Below are 22,546 nucleotides of genomic sequence, written 5' to 3'. Positions count from 1 at the left end.
CCTAGTGTGCACAATATGAACCGATAGCAAGAATGACCACCATAAATAAGTGAGCCACACAATACAGGATTACAATCCACACTGACAAAGCAATGGATTGCTCTGCATTAAAAAAGTGTGCCACACCAGCATGCCATCCTGGCCTCCTCCAGCCTATATAGAAAGTCTCATGCACAAAAAACACACACTGATAAATGCGGGTGTTCGTTAGCATTATGGCCACTGTGTGTCCGTCAGTACCTATGCTCTCTCTCAATTAACTACATAAAATCAAAGAGGTGAGAAAAAAAATGCACAACTCACAAAAAATGAAGCCAGATACAAGATACCGTATTTTTCGGTGTATATAAGATACGTTTTTTTGACACATTGTTTTGTCGAAAATCCCCCGCGTCCTATACATGGGATGACAACATTATGGTGTAAGTTTTCATCAGAAGTGATCCGGCGAAAACTTACACTAACATGCCGGCACAATACAGAGCAGAGAGAGCAGCTGCAGGGAGAGGGAGTGCAGCGGCTAGGTGAGTATGCCCAAGGCTGTCCCACACCCTCCCATACACACTACATACACAGCACACACACATAGAACAACTGTATCCTCACCAGCCATGTCCTGTCAGCGCTGGCTGACCGAGTCTGTAGTCTCCTGCGTTTGGTCCCCATAGCAACCTGTAAACAGTAAGTGAAAGGGGAGAGCAGCAGAGGACCTGCTGGCTGCCATGAGGGGACAGTTGGGGAGTATAACAGGGACTTTTAGTGATGTTTAAACATAGAACAGCACTACATAAACATGAGTACTATTCTATGTTTAACATCTAATTTTTCTAAGCTTTAAAAGGGAAAACTAGGGGTGCGTCATATACAGGGGTGCGTCTTATACACGGTAAAATACGGTATATACTGCAGAGAAGACTCATTCACCCTATACCCGTACAAACTACATGCCTTTGTTGCCTGTGGTCAGATTTAAACCTAGGAGCCCAGCATTGTAAGTCCATAATGCTAACCACGGAGCCACCATTCTTCTTCTTTCTACATCTTCCTCACTCTTTTTCCTCCTCTTCAATAAATGTATGCACTATATAAATAAAGGTGACTATTATTAAGAAAAAACCCACACAGAGGTACAGGAGGAGGGAGACAAAGGAGCAAGAGGAAGGAGAAGCATGTTCGCAAAGTGTTTAGCACTGTTACCTTGCAGTACTGAGGTCCTGGGTACAAATCTAACCGAATCCGAATGAAAATTGGGGGAAGGGGGGGGGGGTCAAGAGCCCACTAGGGTTAAATTGAAAGCAATCCCACCACAGCCTTTGACTGAAACTAACAGTTGGGTCCCCTTAAAAACTAACCTTAATTGATATGTTGTAAAATATATTGTGATAGCAATGCATTAAAAAGATGAGTCTTAACATAGTGTGGATGAGTATAATACATTAGACATAAACAGCCTAAAAGAAACAATATCCTGCTTTGCTAATTATGGACAAGTATCAGGGTCACGACTAACAATTGCTGCAAATGGTGTGTGCTACCTTGCAGCAGTACCCCGCTATATACTGAAGATTCAGCAAGTGATTAGATCCCTGCATGAACTGATAAATGCTGCCAGGTAAACTGAGTCTGGCATGAGGCTCTGTGCTAAAAGACCAGCTCTCCCGTCATCAGGGTGTAGGAGCTATAGTATTTAGCCCAGAGAAAAGTGACAATTGGAATATCATCTGGAAATTGGGCCTTGGATTCAGATAATATTCAGCTTGTTTATTTTGGTTTAGAGGGGCCTGAAGGAGATAGCAGAGATAATCCCTGAAGCGCTCACCGTAATCTTGGAAAATTATTCAGTGCTTACTTTTTAGATTTCACTCTTTCAACCAATCTGTGGATTTGAAAGAGTTTATTAATGTTAATTTTCCTTCTATTATGAATAAAAAATGAGATAAAAGCAAGCTTTATAATAATGCAATCTTCATTTGTAGTGAGTTATAGAGAGAATGCAATATCCCTTCTTTATATATAAAGACATTACTGGATGAAGGAGGAATACAGTGGAGTATCGATTTCAGTCAAACCTTAGGTGGATTGTTGGCCCCATGGCCATTCCAGAAAAGTGTAGAAAATACTGATTCTGCTGACTATACTACTGAATGCACTTTTTAAAAAAATAATATATGTTGTAAATTTACTGCAGGAAGTTCACTGATTTTACAGTTTCAACTTTAAAATATAAGTAAATGTATATATATAAAAGTTTATAAAAATCTAATATAAAAGATTAGTGAGTCTCCATGATAATGCAAATCAGAAAAGGCATGCAATCATTATAATATTGGAGGGTAAGGCCACATGTTATTAAAGAAGAGCTTTCCTTACAATGGGGTGTGTCTAAGAAAGTTTCAACACTTGACCCCACTTATGGCTGCAGTTTACAGGGATGCTATAGAAATGTTAATTCCCTTGATACCTGATGATGTTATGTATACAAGTTCATATTGACTCCTGGCCAATCAGGAGCTCATTGATCCTTGGAAGTACTTTACCTCCAATTATATAAAAAGGCCTCTACATTCTCAAGTCAGTGACTTCTTTGCTTCCAAAGACTTCAACCTCCCTGAGACTTTGTTCTTTGTGAAGAATTTTCAGACAGTCCCAACTGAAATTTGATTTCTCCAAGGTAAGCTTTGCAATTTTACTCTCACCTTATTCTTAATGATTTTAGATTTTATTTCTGTTAATCATTTGCTATATACATCACATTGGATAGTATACTTCACTCTATAAAGGTCAGAGAGAAATCTAATTGTCACCATTAAATATTTTCTTGCCCCTCACTTCTACAGGACACAATGGCCTCCAGTACACGAGATGTGCAGCTTATCCTGGAAGGACTTGTCTCCCTTGCTTCCCAGGGTCTACAGGAGATAGATCTTCAGGAAAACTTCTGTGTGATGCAGAAGCTGGGAGATGGTGGCTATGGTTCTGTGCTCATGGTACAAGACAAGAAAACAGGTCAGTGTGGTCAATTATCTAATACTATAGCTATGGAATAGTCTGAAGATCGTGAGAGGACAGAATCTCCAAGGTTTAGATTTAATGCGGGAGATTTGGGAATATTGTATAACTATCAGAATATCGATATTTGGGAATCTTCAAAATGATACAAATGGGAACAAATCCATCAAAATAGTTCACAGATTGTAATATAGTCTGTTTCCTAATATGATGCAATCACAAGGGGATAACAGATGGGGATAACAGATGGGTAAGAGGATGGAAGGGTCTATGGTTTAGTTTTGTGTATTTCCATATTTCCAGAGATGATCCTATAACTACTTGTAGGTAATAAATGTACAATGTTCTCTACATAAACAGATCAGAAAATGGCATTAAAGCTCCTTGACAGGAACAAAACAACTGAATTTGCCTTCCTCATGGAGTTCAGCAAGTCCTTCTTCCTCTCCTCTCATCCCAATATTATTGGAAGCTTTGGCACTGCCTTCAAGACTTGGGACTACTTTGCCTTTGCCCAGGAACTGTCGATTGTCGATTTGTGCTCTCTTATTACACCTCATGTAAGTAGAAATCCCCAATTTATCCCGAGAACTACATTACCAATAGCATTACATCTTGTTAAAACATTTCCATTTTGTTGACTTCATGCATTTCCCTGTTTCAGGATGGACTCCCGGAAGACACAGTAAAGAGATGTGCGGTGCAGATCTCCAGTGCCCTAGAATTCATAGACAGTAAAGGGCTGGTGCATTTGGATATCAAACCAGAGAACATTTTGGTGTTTGATGAGGACTGCTACTGTATAAAAATTACGGACTTTGGTCTTTCATGTATTAAAGGAATAATAGCTAAAACCAGGATTGGCACTGTTTCATACATGGCTCCAGAGATGAGCCAAGTTACCGACAAGGATTCTTTGCTTGTAGACTTCCCCTTGGATGTATGGTCCTTTGGTATTGTCCTCTACTGTTTGCTCACAGGCGAATTTCCTTGGCAGTCAGCAGTTTCCACAGACAAAGCTTATAGCAGTTTTGTTGAATGGCAATGTAATATGGAGAATATTGAGCCACCATCACCGTGGAGCAGATTTCCACCTGGAGCTCTGAAGATGTTCAATGGTCTTTTAGCCATAGACTGTAGTAAGAGGAGTAAATCTGGTGAAGTTTTGTTGTTCTTGGAGGAATGTTGGAAACAAGAAATCATCGACTCCTCTGAAGGAACCTTAAGCGATGCAGATACCACAAATGTATCTGTCGAATTTGAGCTTTCGAAATGTCACCAAAAGTCTGATATCTGGAAAAACGCACATGCAAATCCCCTATCAAACGTCTCCTACAGCAGCATATTAACGACTTCTCTACTAAGTACTATATCTGGCTATTTGGCTTCTGACAGCTCTGAGTATGATAGTGAGACTCCTCTAGAAGATTGGAAGGATGGATGAGAAAGTATCAATCATTTCATGTTGGAGCAGAGATAGAAATTTGATATTTGACATCGGGAAGTTGGAGAACTTTTGGCGAGTCAGTCAGTCAGTGAGTGAGTCTGTGAGGGCTTTCAGCTTTATATATATAGATTACATTTCTAGGTGGGAGTATATAAGTAAATAGGTTACATTTATAGGTGGGAGTACATAAGTAAATAGGTTACATTTCTAGGTGGGAGTATATAAGTAAAAAGGTTACATTTGTAGGTGGGAGTATATAAGTAAATAGATTACATTTCTAGGTGGGAGTATATAAGTAAATAGATTACATTTATAGGTGGGAGTATATAAGTAAATAGGTTATATTTATAGGTGGGAGTATATAAGTAAATAGGTTACATTTATAGGTCTGAGTATATAAGTAAATAGATTACATTAATAGGTGGGAGTATATAAGTAAATGGATTACATTTCTAGGTGGGAGTATATAAGTAAATAGGGTACATTTATAGGTCTGAGTATATAAGTAAATAGATTACATTTCTAGGTGGGAGTATATAAGTAAATAGATTACATTTGTAGGTGGGAGTATATAAGTAAATAGATTACATTTCTAGGTGGGAGTATATAAGTAAATAGGTTACATTTATAGGTGGGAGTACATAAGTAAATAGGTTACATTTCTAGGTGGGAGTATATAAGTAAAAAGGTTACATTTGTAGGTGGGAGTATATAAGTAAATAGATTACATTTCTAGGTGGGAGTATATAAGTAAATAGATTACATTTATAGGTGGGAGTATATAAGTAAATAGGTTATATTTATAGGTGGGAGTATATAAGTAAATAGGTTACATTTATAGGTCTGAGTATATAAGTAAATAGGTTACATTTATAGGTCTGAGTATATAAGTAAATAGGTTATATTTATAGGTGGGAGTATATAAGTAAATAGGTTACATTTATAGGTCTGAGTATATAAGTAAATAGATTACATTAATAGGTGGGAGTATATAAGTAAATGGATTACATTTCTAGGTGGGAGTATATAAGTAAATAGATTACATTTATAGGTCTGAGTATATAAGTAAATAGATTACATTTATAGGTGGGAGTATATAAGTAAATAGATTACATTTCTAGGTGGGAGTATATAAGTAAATAGGTTATATTTATAGGTGGGAGTATATAAGTAAATAGGTTACATTTATAGGTCTGAGTATATAAGTAAATAGATTACATTAATAGGTGGGAGTATATAAGTAAATGGATTACATTTCTAGGTGGGAGTATATAAGTAAATAGATTACATTTATAGGTCTGAGTCTATAAGTAAATAGATTACATTAATAGGTGGGAGTATATAAGTAAATGGATTACATTTCTAGGTGGGAGTATATAAGTAAATAGATTACATTTATAGGTCTGAGTATATAAGTAAATAGATTACATTTATAGGTGGGAGTATATAAGTAAATAGATTACATTTCTAGGTGGGAGTATATAAGTAAATAGGTTATATTTATAGGTGGGAGTATATAAGTAAATAGGTTACATTTATAGGTCTGAGTATATAAGTAAATAGATTACATTTCTAGGTGGCAGTATATAAGTAAATAGATTACATTTCTAGGTGGGAGTATATAAGTAAATAGATTACATTTCTAGGTGGGAGTATATAAGTAAATAGATTAGATTTCTAGGTGGGAGTATATAAGTAAATAGATTACATTTCTAGGTGGGAGTATATAAGTAAATAGATTAGATTTCTAGGTGGGAGTATATAAGTAAATAGATTACATTTCTAGGTGGGAGTATATAAGTAAATAGATTACATTTCTAGGTGGGAGTATATAAGTAAATAGATTACATTTCTAGGTGGGAGTATATAAGTAAATAGGTTACATTTATAGGTGGGAGTATATAAGTAAATAGATTACATTAATAGGTGGGAGTATATAAGTAAATAGATTACATTTCTAGGTGGGAGTATATAAGTAAATAGATTACATTTATAGGTCTGAGTATATAAGTAAATAGATTACATTTATAGGTGGGAGTATATACGTAAATAGATTACATTTCTAGGTGGGAGTATATAAGTAAATAGGTTACATTTATAGGTGGGAGTATAGAAGTAAATAGATTACATTTATAGGTGGGAGTATATAAGTAAATAGATTACATTTGCAGGTGGGAGTATGTAAGTAAATAGATTACATTTCTAGGTGGGAGTATATAAGTAAATAGATTACATTTATAGGTGGGAGTATAGAAGTAAATAGATTACATTTATAGGTGGGAGTATATAAGTAAATAGATTACATTTATAGGTCTGAGTATATAAGTAAATAGATTAGATTTCTAGGTGGGAGTATATAAGTAAATAGATTAGCTTTCTAGGTGGGAGTATATAAGTAAATAGATTACATTTATAGGTGGGAGTATATAAATAATTGGTTACATTTCTAGGTGGGAGTATATAAGTAAATAGATTACATTTATAGGTCTGAGTATAGAAGTAAATAGATTACATTTCTAGGTGGGAGTATATAAGTAAATAGATTACATTTCTAGGTGGGAGTATATAAGTAAATAGATTACATTTCTAGGTGGGAGTATATAAGTAAATACATTACATTTCTAGGTGGGAGTATATAAGTAAATAGATTACATTTCTAGGTGGGAGTATATAAGTAAATAGATTACATTTCTAGGTGGGAGTATATAAGTAAATAGATTACATTTCTAGGTGGGAGTATATAAGTAAATAGATTACATTTCTAGGTGGGAGTATATAAGTAAATAGATTACATTTCTAGGTGGGAGTATATAAGTAAATAGATTACATTTGTAGGTCTGAGTATATAAGTAAATAGATTACATTTATAGGTGGGAGTATATAAGTAAATAGATTAGATTTCTAGGTGGGAGTATATAAGTAAATAGATTACATTTTTAGGTGGGAGTATATAAGTATATAGATTACATTTCTAGGTGGGAGTATATAAGTATATAGATTACATTTCTAGGTGGGAGTATATAAGTAAATAGATTACATTTCTAGGTGGGAGTATATAAATATATAGATTACATTTCTAGGTGGGAGTATATAAGTAAATAGGTTACATTTCTAGGTGGGAGTATATAAGTAAATAGATTACATTTCTAGGTGGGAGTATATAAGTAAATAAGTTACATTTCTAGGTGGGAGTATATAAGTAAATAGATTACATTTCTAGGTGGGAGTATATAAGTAAATAGGTTACATTTCTAGGTGGGAGTGTATAAGTAAATACATTACATTTCTAGGTGGGAGTATATAAGTAAATAGATTACATTTCTAGGTGGGAGTATATAAGTAAATAGATTACATTTCTAGGTGGGAGTATATAAGTAAATATATTACATTTATAGGTCTGAGTATATAAGTAAATAGATTACATTTCTAGGTGGGAGTATATAAGTAAATAGATTACATTTCTAGGTGGGAGTATATAAGTAAATAGATTACATTTCTAGGTGGGAGTATATAAATATATAGATTACATTTCTAGGTGGGAGTATATAAGTAAATAGGTTACATTTCTAGGTGGGAGTATATAAGTAAATAGATTACATTTGTAGGTCTGAGTATATAAGTAAATAGATTACATTTATAGGTGGGAGTATATAAGTAAATAGATTAGATTTCTAGGTGGGAGTATATAAGTAAATAGATTACATTTATAGGTCTGAGTATATAAGTACATTTATAAACCCCCTAAATTGCTCAGAAACATGCAACATTTTTCAAACAAGTTTGTGCAAGGTTGTGTCATCTGTGTCTGCCATAATGTTGGGAAAACTGTTAAACGTCCCACTTAAATGCACTCCATAGCCCTTGTACCCGTTCCAAGGACTGCAGATTGATTTCATACAATGAGTGGGGTACATGAATATGTTGTCATCTGTACTGATGTGTAATTGGGTGGCCAGAAAGTTGACCTTGAGCAAATGCAAAAACTGCTACAAAGGAAATCTTGTCAGCAGTGGTCTGTAGGCATGGAGTACCCGGAGTACACTGCTCGGTATTTCCCATAGGGGATTTTGTTGCATAGGTCCAAGTAGAGTTGTGTATTTCTCGAAGAAACATAGTTGGAACTTTCCTACTTTCAGTAGTTCCTGAATTAGCTTCAGATTGTAGAATCTCTAACTGGTTTTGAGCAGAAAAACATATTCTCATCCCTTCTGTAGGAATGTTACCCATTTCAAGCAGACTGAGGGCGCTTTCACACAACAAGTGTGAAAAAAAGTTTTTTGTGAGCCAAAATCAGGAGCGGGTCCAAAATACAGAAGGCATGCAAATCTCTCCATTATTCTTTCTCTCCACCCCTGTTGTTGGCTGACAAAAAACTGAACATAAACTGTTGTGTGAACGCGCCGTAACAGCTTTACTATATCATCTCCTATCTTCATCTTTTAATTCAAAAAGCCTATTCACTCTAGTTGTTATATTACCTGCCACCAGGGGGTGTTTAGTCCATCCAGTCACAGGTAGTGTTACTGCAGTCCTACTTGGTACCTCACCTAAGGATAGAAGAGATTCCAACATACAGTCATGTGGTAACATATAGGTGGATACCAAAAGGGGCAGAGGGAACATTAACCAAGAAGCAGCAACATGGGTGCGGCAGAATGATCAATTTCCTTGCCAACACGTTCCTTAACATATGATGTATAGGCATGATAGGGCAGATAAAAAGGTGCATTTTACTCACACTCATTGGGCTTGGAAGACAGGTGCAGCAATGGGAGGTCCCTTCAGGATGCTGTTTAACCCACCAAGAAACACTCAGTTAATGGAAGCATTGGGGGATGGTTTTCACAATATTACAGATACATTGATGCAATAAAAATTGAGAAAAAGAATATTAAACAACTGAGACTGGTGACAAATCAATATGCTGTGGTTTTAGATTATCTTACAGCATCACACAGAGATCTGAGTCAAGCAAACCTAAAAAAAATGAATCCTGTGTCTTTCATAGCGCTGACTTATTCCTTGGCACTTTCAGGTAGTTAGTTTAGTACCCCCCCCTCCGCCCCCCCAAGCTGGGTATTTGAGTTTTTGATTTTGATTATAATAGGACTGGATTATTACTTGGAGGTGTAGAACCTTTACAGAGTTCTTCTCTGTTATAGTGACACACGCCAGACTTCCAAAATTTGGTCTGGTTATTAAGGCACAGAGACTTGGTCCTGAAGGGGTTAAACCTTTAGATCCTTTATACCCAATCTTACACATGAAGATTGGTTTGATGTCATGGAGTCCAATTTGATGGTTTCTCTAGCTGCTAATAAACATATTCCACATTACATATTCCATCAGTGCTATCCCCCCCACTGAATGACATCACATGGGGAGACGACCCCCCCGCAGCATCGTAGAGGTTTACCGCCTCATGTGGATCTCCTTCACTAAATGTAGATGGTTGTCCACCATCAGGGTTCTGGTTATTTATTTTCCTTTTTGTTCTGTTTTGGGCACGGAGATAACCTCTAGTTAGGATCTGTATCTGCCTGCCGTCATTATTTAGCAAGATAAACACAGGGAATATGGGAACCAACCTGAAACAATGATGCACTACCTATCAGGGGTTTGTGGTAGGTTTCTGGCACCGTTCACTTACTGAGCGGGGAAGGTCTGCTGCATCGGATATAGTCCTGCTCTATATTTAATCGTCCTGGAAGGGGAGCCGGTAACAGTTGGGGTCCAGACACTGTGCTACTCCTTCAGCTCTTCATGCATGGGTGAGCTACGCGATTGTTGCATAGCCCCATATAGAAATTCAAAAGAGACTAGTGTGCCATTTAGTAGATTCTTAATGGCATTATTGTATTTCTATTGGGGAAACTGAGTGCCCATAAAGAAGAGGTCCGTATTGGGGATCAGTCAGTCTCTGATGTATAAACAGACCATCTTTACATCTGAGGTCAATCTCTTGGCCCCTGATGATCTGTGGCCTCCAGATAAAACATGTTGGACCGCTTAACACTCCACCAGAATGAAGTATTGATATTATTTTGGACCGCTTGACATTCTTTTTGAGTGCAGTATCCTAATAAATTTCCATTGGACATTTACCAAATGCTGAGAACCATTCACATATTATATACTCTGAGATAAATCCAAATAATTGCACAGTATGTTTGTGTTCGTCCTCGTTACCCTTTGTGTGTTTTTTATATATATCCAGAAATAAAGATTATTTTAGTTAGTCCAGTCTGTGAATGGAATTGCAATGAGGCTCAATCTTTTTGGCCTGAAGTGACAGACTTACTAAGCCAATTAGTCGGACTCCTGGTTCCAAAAACTCCACAAGTTTGTTTACTCTGTCTGCTAGATGTTGGACAATGGCATCACCATACACAAAACTTACTGAGGACTTCCATGGTGCATGTGTCCCACGTATTACATGCATATTTCACTTGCATAGCATACGCAGCACACAGACTTTATGCATGTACATGTATAATTGCTGCATATCTTAAGCCCCAGTAGCCTATATTGGTGTGTAACACGTGCGTGAATGGGCTTCTAGTACCGGGTATTACCCGTGCTTGTAATATATGGATGACATACACCCGTGTGAGTGACCCTCAGTGAAGCACTTATTATACTCTAAGACAATAGCGATGAGACGGATGGCCAGGCGACACCCAACTATAACTCAATGCCACAACATGGCTAATACCATCATTTTTTAATGAAAACATTGTTTTTAAAAGCAGAAAATGTCCTAAAAATTTCCCCAACATCTGGGACTGCATGACGTCATGGGTGGTCTCCAGACTTTCCGCAAACAGCGGCCGCTGCATGTGGCTTTATGATAGTAAGATGAATCTCCTGCCTAAAGCTGCTTTTAGATGGAACGATCATCATTAAAAAAGAAATTGCAGATAAACGTCGCTCTTTGACCCGGCACACTGATGTATTAGAAGCCTTGCAATCCCTTGGATTACATAGAACTTGCTTGTTCCCACAAATCTAAGAGTTCACCTCAATATAAAATGGGACGTTCAAGACATGAGATTTGGGCTCAACCTTATGTAGTCTGAGATAATTTGAGGCAGCAGACACAAGTAAATAGTTCTGGCTGGTTTGCAATCAATGAGACAATGTGAATGGTAACCAACCATGGGTATAACCATGGATTATGGAGGAAACACCCCACGTACGTCTGCTCTTAACAAATAGACTAACCCAATCAGCAGCAGCATTCTACAACAGAGCAGATATGGAGAGGCTCGGACCCCAGGGACATGGTGGAGTTCTCATCAAGAAGTACACCAGACAGGGGGGCGCTAATTAGAGAAGGCTTAGAGTCTAGATTATAAAACTGTTCTCCAGGCAGCACCCCGTCAGTGCCAGGATACACTGTGGTCGGAGCGGAGGCCGTTGCTCTGACCCCTGTGTAGTGGCCAGAGCTTGTAATTGTAGGCTTGAGTCCCATTGATTTCAATGAGAGCTGTGCCTGCAATTATGAGCATTAGTAGGATGTAGACCCTAGAGAGCTGCATCCTGATCTCATTTTGTGCAGATTACTCCATTTGCTTGTGAATATGCTGAGACTGGTGGGTTCTAGAGCTGAAAGCCAGTCTAAAACCTCCAGAAGCTCCTGCTTTACCAATGTAGTAAATTTAGTGCAGATTGATCCAGTTGTGTTGCTCTTCATGAAGAACAGACAATAGAAATCCATTGTTACAGTAGATAAGGTACCAGAACCAAATTTACCATGTAGACACGTTTCTAGTATCAAGATTACTACATAGATATGATACCAGAACCAGGCTTACTGCATACATGTGGTACCAGAACCAAGGTTAGTACATAAGTACTGTAATACTCTGCATATTTTACACAACCAATTCTGCTAAAAAATGTGCAGCATATCTGCATTGTGTGAACGTACCCTGGAGATCCGCAGATCCCCACCATAATCCATCCACTTGGTGCAGAGCTTGATGCAGTTTTTGCCTTTTTAATTGAAGGGTGAAGTCTGTTGCTCTTCCGTGGAAGTTTTAGTTTTTTTTCATAGAATTTGGTGCGTATTTTGACAATTTTTTTTTCCAGTACAAAAAATCTGCCCCAACTCTGCTATGTGTGAGAGCTGCATCCTGGGTGTGTCCACACAGCGTATACATTGCATATGTTCCCTTGTGGGGGGGGGGGGTATATGCAGCATATGACAGAACCAGCAATATGGAGGGGATTTCTAGAAGTCTCATCCATACATTGTGGGAACATCCAACGGATACCGACCTCAGCTGCAGAGATTACAGCTACATGTCCGTTTATTCTGGGGATTTAACCCCTTCAGATGAGAAGTGAAATCCGCTGACAATCCAGGTCAAAATTCACGAGTAAAACCAGGACCTAGCTGCAGATGTACTGCGGACATTACTGAGGATCCTCTATGAACATTCTTCTGGGAATAATGCTACTTGTACATGGACGACTAAATAATTGTATAAAAAAATGGTCAGGGAGGCGCTTCCGATGGCTACCGTGGAGAGCAAATTAGGTGTTTAGAAATGTATAAGAACATAAAAAATGGTTGGCACTTACCCAGTGTTTGGTAAGAACTCCTGTGGAGAAGAGTCTCACCAACACCTTCTTGTCCAGGTCCGCTTATCAGATCTATATAAGATATTTATCCAACGATGTCGATCCGTGCCTCTGGTGGTTGGAGTCTGCTGTAAGGCTTCTGTGTCTAGTGCTGAACTAGACCCACAGTGTAGTGAAAAGGATTTCCAGAAAAAATAAAAAATGCTCCTGCGCTGTCTCAAAAAACAACCATCCAGGTGGTAACAAATCCAGTATTGTCCAAAGAATTTATTAGTACAACGCGTTTCGTTGCATGCAAGCGACTTTACTTGATAATGTCGCTTGCATGCAACGAAACGCGTTGTACTAATAAATTCTTTGGACAATACTGGATTTGTTACCACCTGACTAAATAATTGTGTCCGAGAATCTATGGTGCAGCTCACATCGGTCGTCACACTGATATCCCGTCCATGTTCTGTCCGAGGTGCGGCACCACATATTGGCCTGCTATCCTCAGCTACAAATCGGACAAGAATAGGGCATGCTGGGATAAAGAAAGCAGAGTCAAATGAATTGGACAGAAATATTTTGTTTAAGTTGCCCAAGATGTCCTGTGGGGCCCACCCTTATATACACACATACATCACACACACACAGGGACAAAATAGACATACTTTTATACACATAGATGCTATTATATATATATATATATATATATATATATATATATACACACACACACACACACACACACACACACACACACACCTCGGGTGAAGATGGGGAAAGGGAGTTCACACCTCACTGTGTCTTGATTACAGTGGAGCCCCTATTGTTGGGAACACTTGCCCATCCTCTGAGTGATAGCAGACTACAGCCATGATCCAAACTCATGGCACAAAGAAAGTCAGTCTGCGGTGATTTTGGTGGTGATTGCCATGTTGATTGGGAGCCCCATGTGGCCACTGATTAGGTGGGGCAGCAGTTGAGTGTGAGGCTGGAAGCAGAGCATCTGGGCAATGGCACTACTGCTGACAGAGAGCGAGTTATCCTATGCTGTACCACACATTCTATTGATGCTTTTGTCACCCATTAAAATCAATGGGCTCTATTCTACGCATATCACACTCGCAAAAGGTTTTGTGCAAATACATCCGTGTGAATCCGGCCTAATTCAGTAGCCGTTTTATTTTCACTCCTGCTGCACTTTTAGTGGATGAAGTAGTCTCAGCTCGCAGAACGAATTCTTCTAGTCTTAGGCTTGATGACTTGGTTGTTCAGGCAAAAGATCTGATGATTAGAATAAAAGAGACCAAGACAGACCAATTGGGCGCCAATTCAGTAAAGGGTCCTGCTTAAAGATCTCATGGATTAGTGTTTGTTCTAGTCCAGTTTTGGCTACGGTAGAGTATTTGAGATTAGTGTCCCATAATTATCCATTAGGCTGCTCTCCAATGATGAATGTTCAAATTTCGACTTTGGGGAACAAATATTTGAGATAATTGAATCTGGATGGTTTTAAGCTTTCTGCACGCTCTTTTCATATTGGAGAAGTGATTGAGACTTGATTACACAAATAGGAAGGAGGGGATGTGACCGCACCAGATTTGATACAAGACTCACTAATTCTCTTTACTTGAATCTTTTTCTTCATTTAAGGCAATTCAAAGTTCGTCATTTGGACTTCAGATGATTCTTTTCTTTCTTGAGCCCAGAGGAAAGTGACAATTGAAAGCTCATCTGGAAATTGGGCCTTGGATACCGATAATATTCAGCTTGTTTATTTTGGTTTAGAGGGGTCTGAAGGTGATAGCAGAGATAATTGCTGAAGGGCTCACCGTAATCTTGGAAAATTATTCAGTGCTTACTTTTTAGATTTCACTATTTCAACCAATCTGTGGATTTGAAAGAGTTTATTAATGTTAACTTTCCTTCTATTATGAATAAAAAATGAGATAAAAGCAAGCTTTATAATAATGCAAGCTTCATTTGTAGTGAGTTATAGAGAGAATGCAATATCCCTTCGTTATATATAAAGACATTACTGGATGAAGGAGGAATACAGTGGAATATCGATTTCAGTCAAACCTTAGGTGGAATGTTGGCCCCATGGCCATTCCAGAAAAATGTAGAAAATACTGATTATGCTGACTATACTACTGAATGCACTTTTTCAAGTGCAGGAAGTTCACTGATTTTACTGTTTCAACTTTAAAATATAAGTAAATGTATATATATATAAAAGTTTATAAAAATCTAATATAAAAGATTAGTGAGTCTCAATGATAATGCAAATCAGAAAAGGCATGCAATCATTATAATAATGGAGGGTAAGGCCACATGTTAATAAAGAAGAGCTTTCCTTACAATGGGGTGTGTCTAAGAAAGTTTCAACACTTGACCCCATCTATGGCTGCAGTTTGCAGGGATGCTATAGAAATGTTAATTCCCTTGATACCTGATGATGTTATGTATACAAGTTCATATTGACTCCTGGCCAATCAGGAGCTCATTGATCCTTGGAAGTACTTTACCTCCAATTATATAAAAAGGCCTCTACATTCTCAAGTCAGTGACTTCTTTGCTTCCAAAGACTTCAACCTCCCCGAGACTTTGTTCTTTGTGAAGAATTTTCAGACAGTCCCAACTGAAATTTGATTTCTCCAAGGTAAGCTGTGCAATTTTACTCTCACCTTATTCTTAATGATTTTAGATTTTGTTTCTGTTAATCATTTGCTATATACATCACATTGGATAGTATACTTCACTCTAGAAAAGGTCAGAGAGAAATCTAATGGTCACCATTAAATATTTTCTTGCCCCTCATTTCTACAGGACACAATGGCCTCCAGTACACGAGATGCGCAGCTTATCCTGGAAGGACTTGTCTCCCTTGCTTCCCAGGGTCTACAGGAGATAGATCTTCAGGAGAACTTCTGTGTGATACAGAAGCTGGGAGATGGTGGCTATGGTTCTGTGCTCATGGTACAAGACAAGAAAACAGGTCAGTGAGGTCAATTATCTAATACTATAGCTATGGAATAATCTGAAGATCGTGAGAGGACAGAATCTCCAAGGTTTAGATTAAATGCGGGAGATTTGGGAATATTGTATAACTATCAGAATATCGATATTTGGGAATCTTCAAAATGATACAAATAGGAACAAATTCAACAAAATAGTTCACATATCGTAATATAGTCTTTGTTTCCTAATATGATGCAATCACAGGGGGATAACAGATGGGTAAGAGGATGGAAGGGTCTATGGTTTAGTTTTGTGTATTTCCATATTTCCAGACATGATCCTATAACTACTTGTAGGTAATAAAAGTACAATGTTCTCTACATAAACAGATCAGAAAATGGCATTAAAGCTGCTTGACAGGAACAAAACAACTGAATTTGCCTTCCTCATGGAGTTCAGCAAGTCCTTCTTCCTCTCCTCTCATCCCAATATTATTGGAAGCTTTGGCACTGCCTTCAAGACTTGGGACTACTTTGCCTTTGCCCAGGAACTGTCGATTGGCGATTTGTGCTCTCTTATTACACCTCATGTAAGTAGAAATCCCTGATTTATCCTGAGAACTACATTGCCAATAGCCTTACATCTTGTAAAAACATTTCCATTTTGTTGACTTCATGCATTTCCCTGTTTCAGGATGGACTCCCGGAAGACACAGTAAAGAGGTGTGCGGTGCAGATCTCCAGTGCCCTAGAATTCATAGACAGTAAAGGGCTGGTGCATTTGGATATCAAACCAGAGAACATTTTGGTGTTTGATGAGGACTGCTACTGTATAAAAATTACGGACTTTGGTCTTTCATGTATTAAAGGAACAATAGCTAAAACCAGGATCGGCACTGTTTCATACATGGCTCCAGAGATGAGCCCAGTTACCGATAAGGATTCTTTGCTTGTAGACTTCCCCCTGGATGTATGGTCCTTTGGTATTGTCCTCTACTGTTTGCTCACAGGCGAATTTCCTTGGCAGTCAGCAGTTTCCACAGACAAAGATTATAGCAGTTTTGTTGAATGGCAATGTAATATGGAGAATATTGAGCCGCCATCCCCATGGAGCAGATTTCCACCTGGAGCTCTGAAGATGTTCAATGGTCTTTTAGCCATAGACTGTAGTAAGAGGAGTAAATCTGGTGAAGTTTTGTTGTTCTTGGAGGAATGTTGGAAACAAGAAATCATCGACTCCTCTGAAGGAACCTCAAGCGATGCAGATACCACAAATGTATCTGTCGAATTTGAGCTTTCGAAATGTCACCAAAAGTCTGATATCTGGAAAGACGCACATGCAAGTCCCCTATCAAAGGTCTCCTACAGCAGCATATCAACGACTTCTCTACTAAGTACTATATCTGGCTATTTGGCTTCTGACAGCTCTGAGTATGATAGTGAGACTCCTCTAGAAGATTGGAAGGATGGATGAAAAAGTATCAATCATTTCATGTTGGAGCAGAGATTGAGATTTGATGCATGACAACATATTGAGCCATGTCCTTCGTAGTAACAGTAAGTGATTCCAATTTCACTAGCCTAATGAGAAAATGTTTCTATTGATCTAACTCTTTCCTTACCCAGGACTTGCCGGCTGTATCCGTGTAGACGGATACTTCAGGTCCATTTACACAGGATGAGCTCTTCACATTCTTCAGTTTTGCACATGCAGGAACTGAATGGTTGAACAATTCTTGTTGCATGCATTTACGCAAGACAATTATTGTTCAAACTCCCATGTTCAATAATTGTCCCATCTAGTTTTGAATCTGTCTGCAATATAGTCAGAGATATATCAACAAGTATCCAAATTCACCAGCTCATAGATTTCTAAGTATCCTCCTCTACTCCATGCACACATCCAATCCCAGGTGCAAGGAATAAACAGCAAACTTCAATTGTAAGAACAATGCAGCATCCAGGGGTTTCAGGATAAAAAAACTTCTGGTTCATTTAGAAAAAAATTAAACCATACGTCCAACATTCATTAGGGGCAAACAAGATAACTGCGTTTCTGCATACATCTTCCTCAGATCATATCATATCCTAACACTCCTGAATTGTTCTTACAAGTAAAGATGGTCTGAGATGGAGCCATTTGAAGTGGGAATTTTGTATATCTGCAGTACTCATTGCAGCTCTTACTACAAACTGCATCTCTACAGCTTTTATCTTAACCCCTTAGTGACGAAGCCTGTTTGCGCCTTAGTGACGGAGCCAAATTTTGGAAATCTGACATGCGTCGTTCAACGTGGCATAACTCCGTAAAGGCTTTACATATCCCAGTGATTCTGACATTGTTTTTTTGCCACATGTTGTACTTCATTTAGATTGTAAAAAGAGACCGATATAATTTGTGTATATTTATTAAAAGTACCAATATTGGAAAAATTTTGAAAAAATTGTCATTTTTTCACATTTTCAACCGTAATATCTCAAATATGTCCAAACATACTTTACAAATTTTTGATAAGATATGTATTTCCATCTGTTTACTTTATTCTGAATGCACACTTGAAAAACTTTTGTGTTTTTTTTAACCATTTAGAGGACGTACAAATTTAACATTACTTTTCAGCATTTTGAGGAGCACTTTGTTTTCCTGCACCAAGCCAAGTTTGCAGAGGCTCATAAGTGTCAGAATAATAGATACACCCACAAATGACCCCATTTTAAAAACTACACCCCTTAGTGTATTCACTGAGGGGTGTCATGAGTATTTTGACACCACCAGTTCTTTTCAGGAATTAGTTCAATTTAGGGGACAAAAAATAAAATTTCATATTTTTGCAAATATGTCATTTTAAAGACATATTTTTTTCCTATAGAGCCCATGAAAATGAGGATTTACGCACCAAAATGGATACCCCCGTTTCTCCCGTGTTCAGAAACATACCCATTGTGGCCCTAATCTTATGTCTGGATGCATAACGGGAGTCAAAATGAAAGGAGTAGTCGGTGTCTTTCAGAACATACATTTTGCTTGAAGGCGTTTTAGGCCCCATAGCACTTTTGTAGAGCTCTTGAGTGGCCAAAGCCAAAGAGAACCCCCACAAGTGACCCCATTTTGAAAACTAGACCCCTTAACGAATTTATCTAGGGGTGTACTGACCATTTTGACCCCACAGTTTTTGAATGAATTCAAGCCAAGCAAAAGGAAAAAATTGTGATTTTCATTTTTTTGTCAATTCTGTCATTTTAAAAACAGCTTTTTTTGTACAGCACACGCATGAATGAAGCCTTTCATCCCAAAATGGATACCCCTGTTTCTCCCGTGTTCAGAGACATACCCATTGTGGCCCTAATCTTATGTCTGGATGCACAATGGGGCCCAAAACGAAAGGAGTAGTCGGTGGCTTTAAGAACATAGATTTTCCTTGAAGGAGTTTTAGGCCCATAGCACTTTTGTAGAGCTCTTGAGCGGCCAAAATCAAAGAGAACCCTCACAAATGACCCCATTTTGAAAACTAGACCCCTTAATGAATTTATCTAGGGGTGTACTGCCCATTTTGAGCCCACAGTTTTTGAATGAATTGAAGCAAAGCAAAAGGAAAAAATTGTGATTTTCGTTTTTTTGGCAATTCTGTCGTTTTAAAAACTGCTTTTTTGGTACAGCACACACATGAATGAAGACTTGCACCCCAAAGTGGATACCCCTGTTTGTCCCTTGTTCAGAGACATACCCATTGTGGCCCTAATCTTTTGTCTGGATGCACAACGGGGCCCAAAATGAAAGGAGTAGTCGGTGGCTTTCAGAACAGAAATTTAGCATGAAGGTGATTTAGACCCCATTGCACACTTGTAGAGCCCTTGAGCGGCCAAAATGACAGAGAACCCCCACAAATGATCCCATTTTGAAAACTAGACCCCCTAACGAATTTATCTAGGGGTGTACTGTGTATTTTTACCCTACAATTTTTGAATAAATCTAAGCAAAGCAGTAGGAAAAAAATTACAATTTTCATTTTTTTGGCAGTTGTATCAATTTAAAAACTGTTTTTTTTGTACAGCACACATAGGGATGAAGACTTTCACCCCAAAATGGATACCCCTGTTTGTCCCGTGTTCAGAACCATACCCCTTGTGGCCCTAATCTACTTAAAGGACGCATGGCTAGGCCTATAATGGAAGGAGCACCCGTTGGATTTTAGGGTACAACGGAATAAATTCCAGGCCCTATTGCCCACTTATAGAGTCATTGAGCGTCCAAAACTATAAAGACCCCCACAAATATCCCCATTTTAAAAACTAGACCCCTTAACGAATTCATCTAGGGGTGTACTGCGTATTTTGACCACACAGTATTTGAATAAATTTCAGCAAAGCAGAAGAAAAAAATTACAATTTTCATTTTTTTGGCAATTTTGTCAATTTAAAAACTTTTTTTTTTGTACAGTTTACATAGGAATGAAGACGTTCACCCCCAAATGGATACCCCCATTTGTTCCGTGTTCAAAAACATACCCATTGTGGCCCTAATCTACTTACAGGAAACATGGCAAGGCCTGTAATGGAGGGAACACCGGTTGGATTGCAGGGCCCAACTGAATAAATTCCAGGCCCCATTGCTCATTTGTACGGAATAAAAATTGACTCCCTAAAATCCCCCCCCCCCTCCACGCCCTTTTCGGCGTTCCCCAAATCTTAGATAAAAGTAATAATGTGAACTGTGTAGTATTTCCAAAGACGGGTAATTATGGAGGCTGGTTGGGATGGGCCCATGGGGCAATAAAACCGGGTATCCCCCCTCCTCTCATGCTTTTTGGGAGTCATTTTTTGACCTCAGTGGCGGGGATGGGGTGTAAAAAGTGGCGCTCGGTGAGTCTCCGTAAGCTTGACGAGGTGCGGCGGTCTCACACAGAAGGCGCTCAACAAGCTGCTCCTGGAACTGCATGAAGGCGAGTGTTCCCGGGGCTTCTTGTAAATTGCGTATTACAGGTAGCGGTCTGAATAACGCCGGGCTCACACAGCCGTAGGTGGATCCCGGCTGTGAGCCCGGCTGTGACCCTGCGTACGGCCGCGTAATGTACTGCGCATAACTGCGTACTTACACGGGCGGTCATGCGCAGTACACTTTTTTTTTGTTGTTTGTATTTCCCGCACCGTCGCTTAGCGATGACGCGGGTACCCGCAGCCCGTATGCAACGTAGTTGCGTATGGGCTGCGGGTATATCCGCGACCATGGAGCACAATGGGCTCTATGTTGCGGATATCCCCGGTAAAATAGAACCTGCTGCGTTCTCTTTTCTGCGAGTGGATTACACAATTCCAACCCGCTAATGTGAGCGGAATTGTGTAATCCAATGCGATTGATCTGCGTATTACCGCGGATCAGACGCATGCGGAATCCGTAATTCCTATCCGGTCATGTGAGACCGGCCTAAGGTAGATCGCTACCATTTTTTCACGTGACCGGGGACCGCTCAACGAGGCCACCCGTCACTGCTCCAGGCTCTCGGTGACCGTTGGTCGCTGGGAGCAAGGAGATATTAAGTTTCCTGGGCTCCCCGACTCCTGCGCATGTGTCCGGTGTTTTGCCAGCGGTCGCATGCGCAGAATACGGGAAAGTTCACGGAAGAAGATTGCGTCGGGGTGCAAATATGGAGGCCTCCGGTAAAAATTTTTATCTCCTCTCACCGATCGCATCAGTGAGGGGAGATGAACCTTCACCTTTTTTTAACTTTTACGTGATCGCCATTATTCTTTGGATAACGGCGAACACGTGACCAGGAACCGCTCACCGCGGCCCTCCGTGAAATCTCCAGGCTCTCGGCTAAGTTTTGTAGCCAGGAGCAGGGAGATTTTAAAAAACCACAGCTTTTGCGCATGCGCCTGCCACATTGGTGACGGGCGCGTGCGCAGAAGCTGGGGTGAGGTCCGCGGATAAATCCGCAGGCCTTAGGTACGTCATTTCATCCTCCCTCACGGATATGATCCGTGGGGGGAGATGAAACACAAGCTTTTTTTAACTTTTTAAAACTTTTTTTTTACTTTTTGCACTTTTTTTTTTTTTACCTTTTACCCCTTTTTTTTTTTTTTTTTTTTTTTTTACTTTTTGCACTTTTTTTTTTACTTTACATGATCACTGTCATCCATTGGATGACAGTGATCATGTCCCTGGTGACATCCCTCTGCTCTTGGCTACACATGGCAGCCAGGAGCAGAGCAATTTTGAATTTCCCGGGGCTCGAGCCCCTCTGTGCACGCGCCCGATGTCAATCATCGGGCGCGCATGCGCAGACGGGGATTTCGGGTCCCGGGACACCGGGACATCGCAGAGGACCGGGGGTGAGTATCTTCACCTCCCCTCATGGATCCGATCCATGAGGGGAGGTGAAACTTTACTTTTGTTTTACTTTTTAAACTTTTTCGCGATCACCGCTATCGCAATGGATAGCGGTGATCGCGGGCCCGGGGACCGCTCGCAGTGGTCCCCGGTAACACCTCCTGGTTCCCGGCTACCTTCAGGAGCCGGGAGCCAGGAGATTTTAAATTTGCCGGGGACACCCGG

The 22,546-nt window shown here is 39.3% G+C and overlaps 2 protein-coding genes across 2 annotated transcripts; both read left to right on the top strand.

Annotated features, from left to right (window-relative positions):
- The first annotated feature begins 2,843 nt into the window (after window positions 1-2,843).
- LOC136627238 (serine/threonine-protein kinase SBK1-like) lies at window positions 2,844-4,453 on the top strand. Its single transcript, XM_066602168.1, has 3 exons — window positions 2,844-3,006; window positions 3,370-3,569; window positions 3,674-4,453. Exons 1-3 carry the CDS (start codon window positions 2,844-2,846, stop codon window positions 4,451-4,453), a joined length of 1,143 nt encoding a protein of 380 aa, XP_066458265.1.
- An 11,415-nt stretch (window positions 4,454-15,868) lies between these two features.
- On the top strand, window positions 15,869-17,467 carry LOC136627237 (serine/threonine-protein kinase SBK1-like). Its single transcript, XM_066602167.1, has 3 exons — window positions 15,869-16,031; window positions 16,384-16,583; window positions 16,688-17,467. Exons 1-3 carry the CDS (start codon window positions 15,869-15,871, stop codon window positions 17,465-17,467), a joined length of 1,143 nt encoding a protein of 380 aa, XP_066458264.1.
- Window positions 17,468-22,546: the final 5,079 nt, after the last annotated feature.

Source organism: Eleutherodactylus coqui, chromosome 5 (assembly GCF_035609145.1).
Source record: "Eleutherodactylus coqui strain aEleCoq1 chromosome 5, aEleCoq1.hap1, whole genome shotgun sequence".
In the NCBI taxonomy this organism is placed as follows: domain Eukaryota; kingdom Metazoa; phylum Chordata; class Amphibia; order Anura; family Eleutherodactylidae; genus Eleutherodactylus; species Eleutherodactylus coqui.
Note: the sequence above shows the minus strand (reverse complement) of the source record. Positions and strands in the feature narration are given on the sequence as shown.

Coding starts and splice junctions, on each gene's coding strand:
- LOC136627238 (XM_066602168.1), top strand. CDS start 2,844: ATGGCCTCCAGTACACGAGATGTGCAGCTTATCCTGGAAGGACTTGTC. Junction 3,007..3,369: donor GGTACAAGACAAGAAAACAG/GTCAGTGTGGTC, acceptor CTACATAAACAG/ATCAGAAAATGGCATTAAAG. Junction 3,570..3,673: donor GCTCTCTTATTACACCTCAT/GTAAGTAGAAAT, acceptor TCCCTGTTTCAG/GATGGACTCCCGGAAGACAC.
- LOC136627237 (XM_066602167.1), top strand. CDS start 15,869: ATGGCCTCCAGTACACGAGATGCGCAGCTTATCCTGGAAGGACTTGTC. Junction 16,032..16,383: donor GGTACAAGACAAGAAAACAG/GTCAGTGAGGTC, acceptor CTACATAAACAG/ATCAGAAAATGGCATTAAAG. Junction 16,584..16,687: donor GCTCTCTTATTACACCTCAT/GTAAGTAGAAAT, acceptor TCCCTGTTTCAG/GATGGACTCCCGGAAGACAC.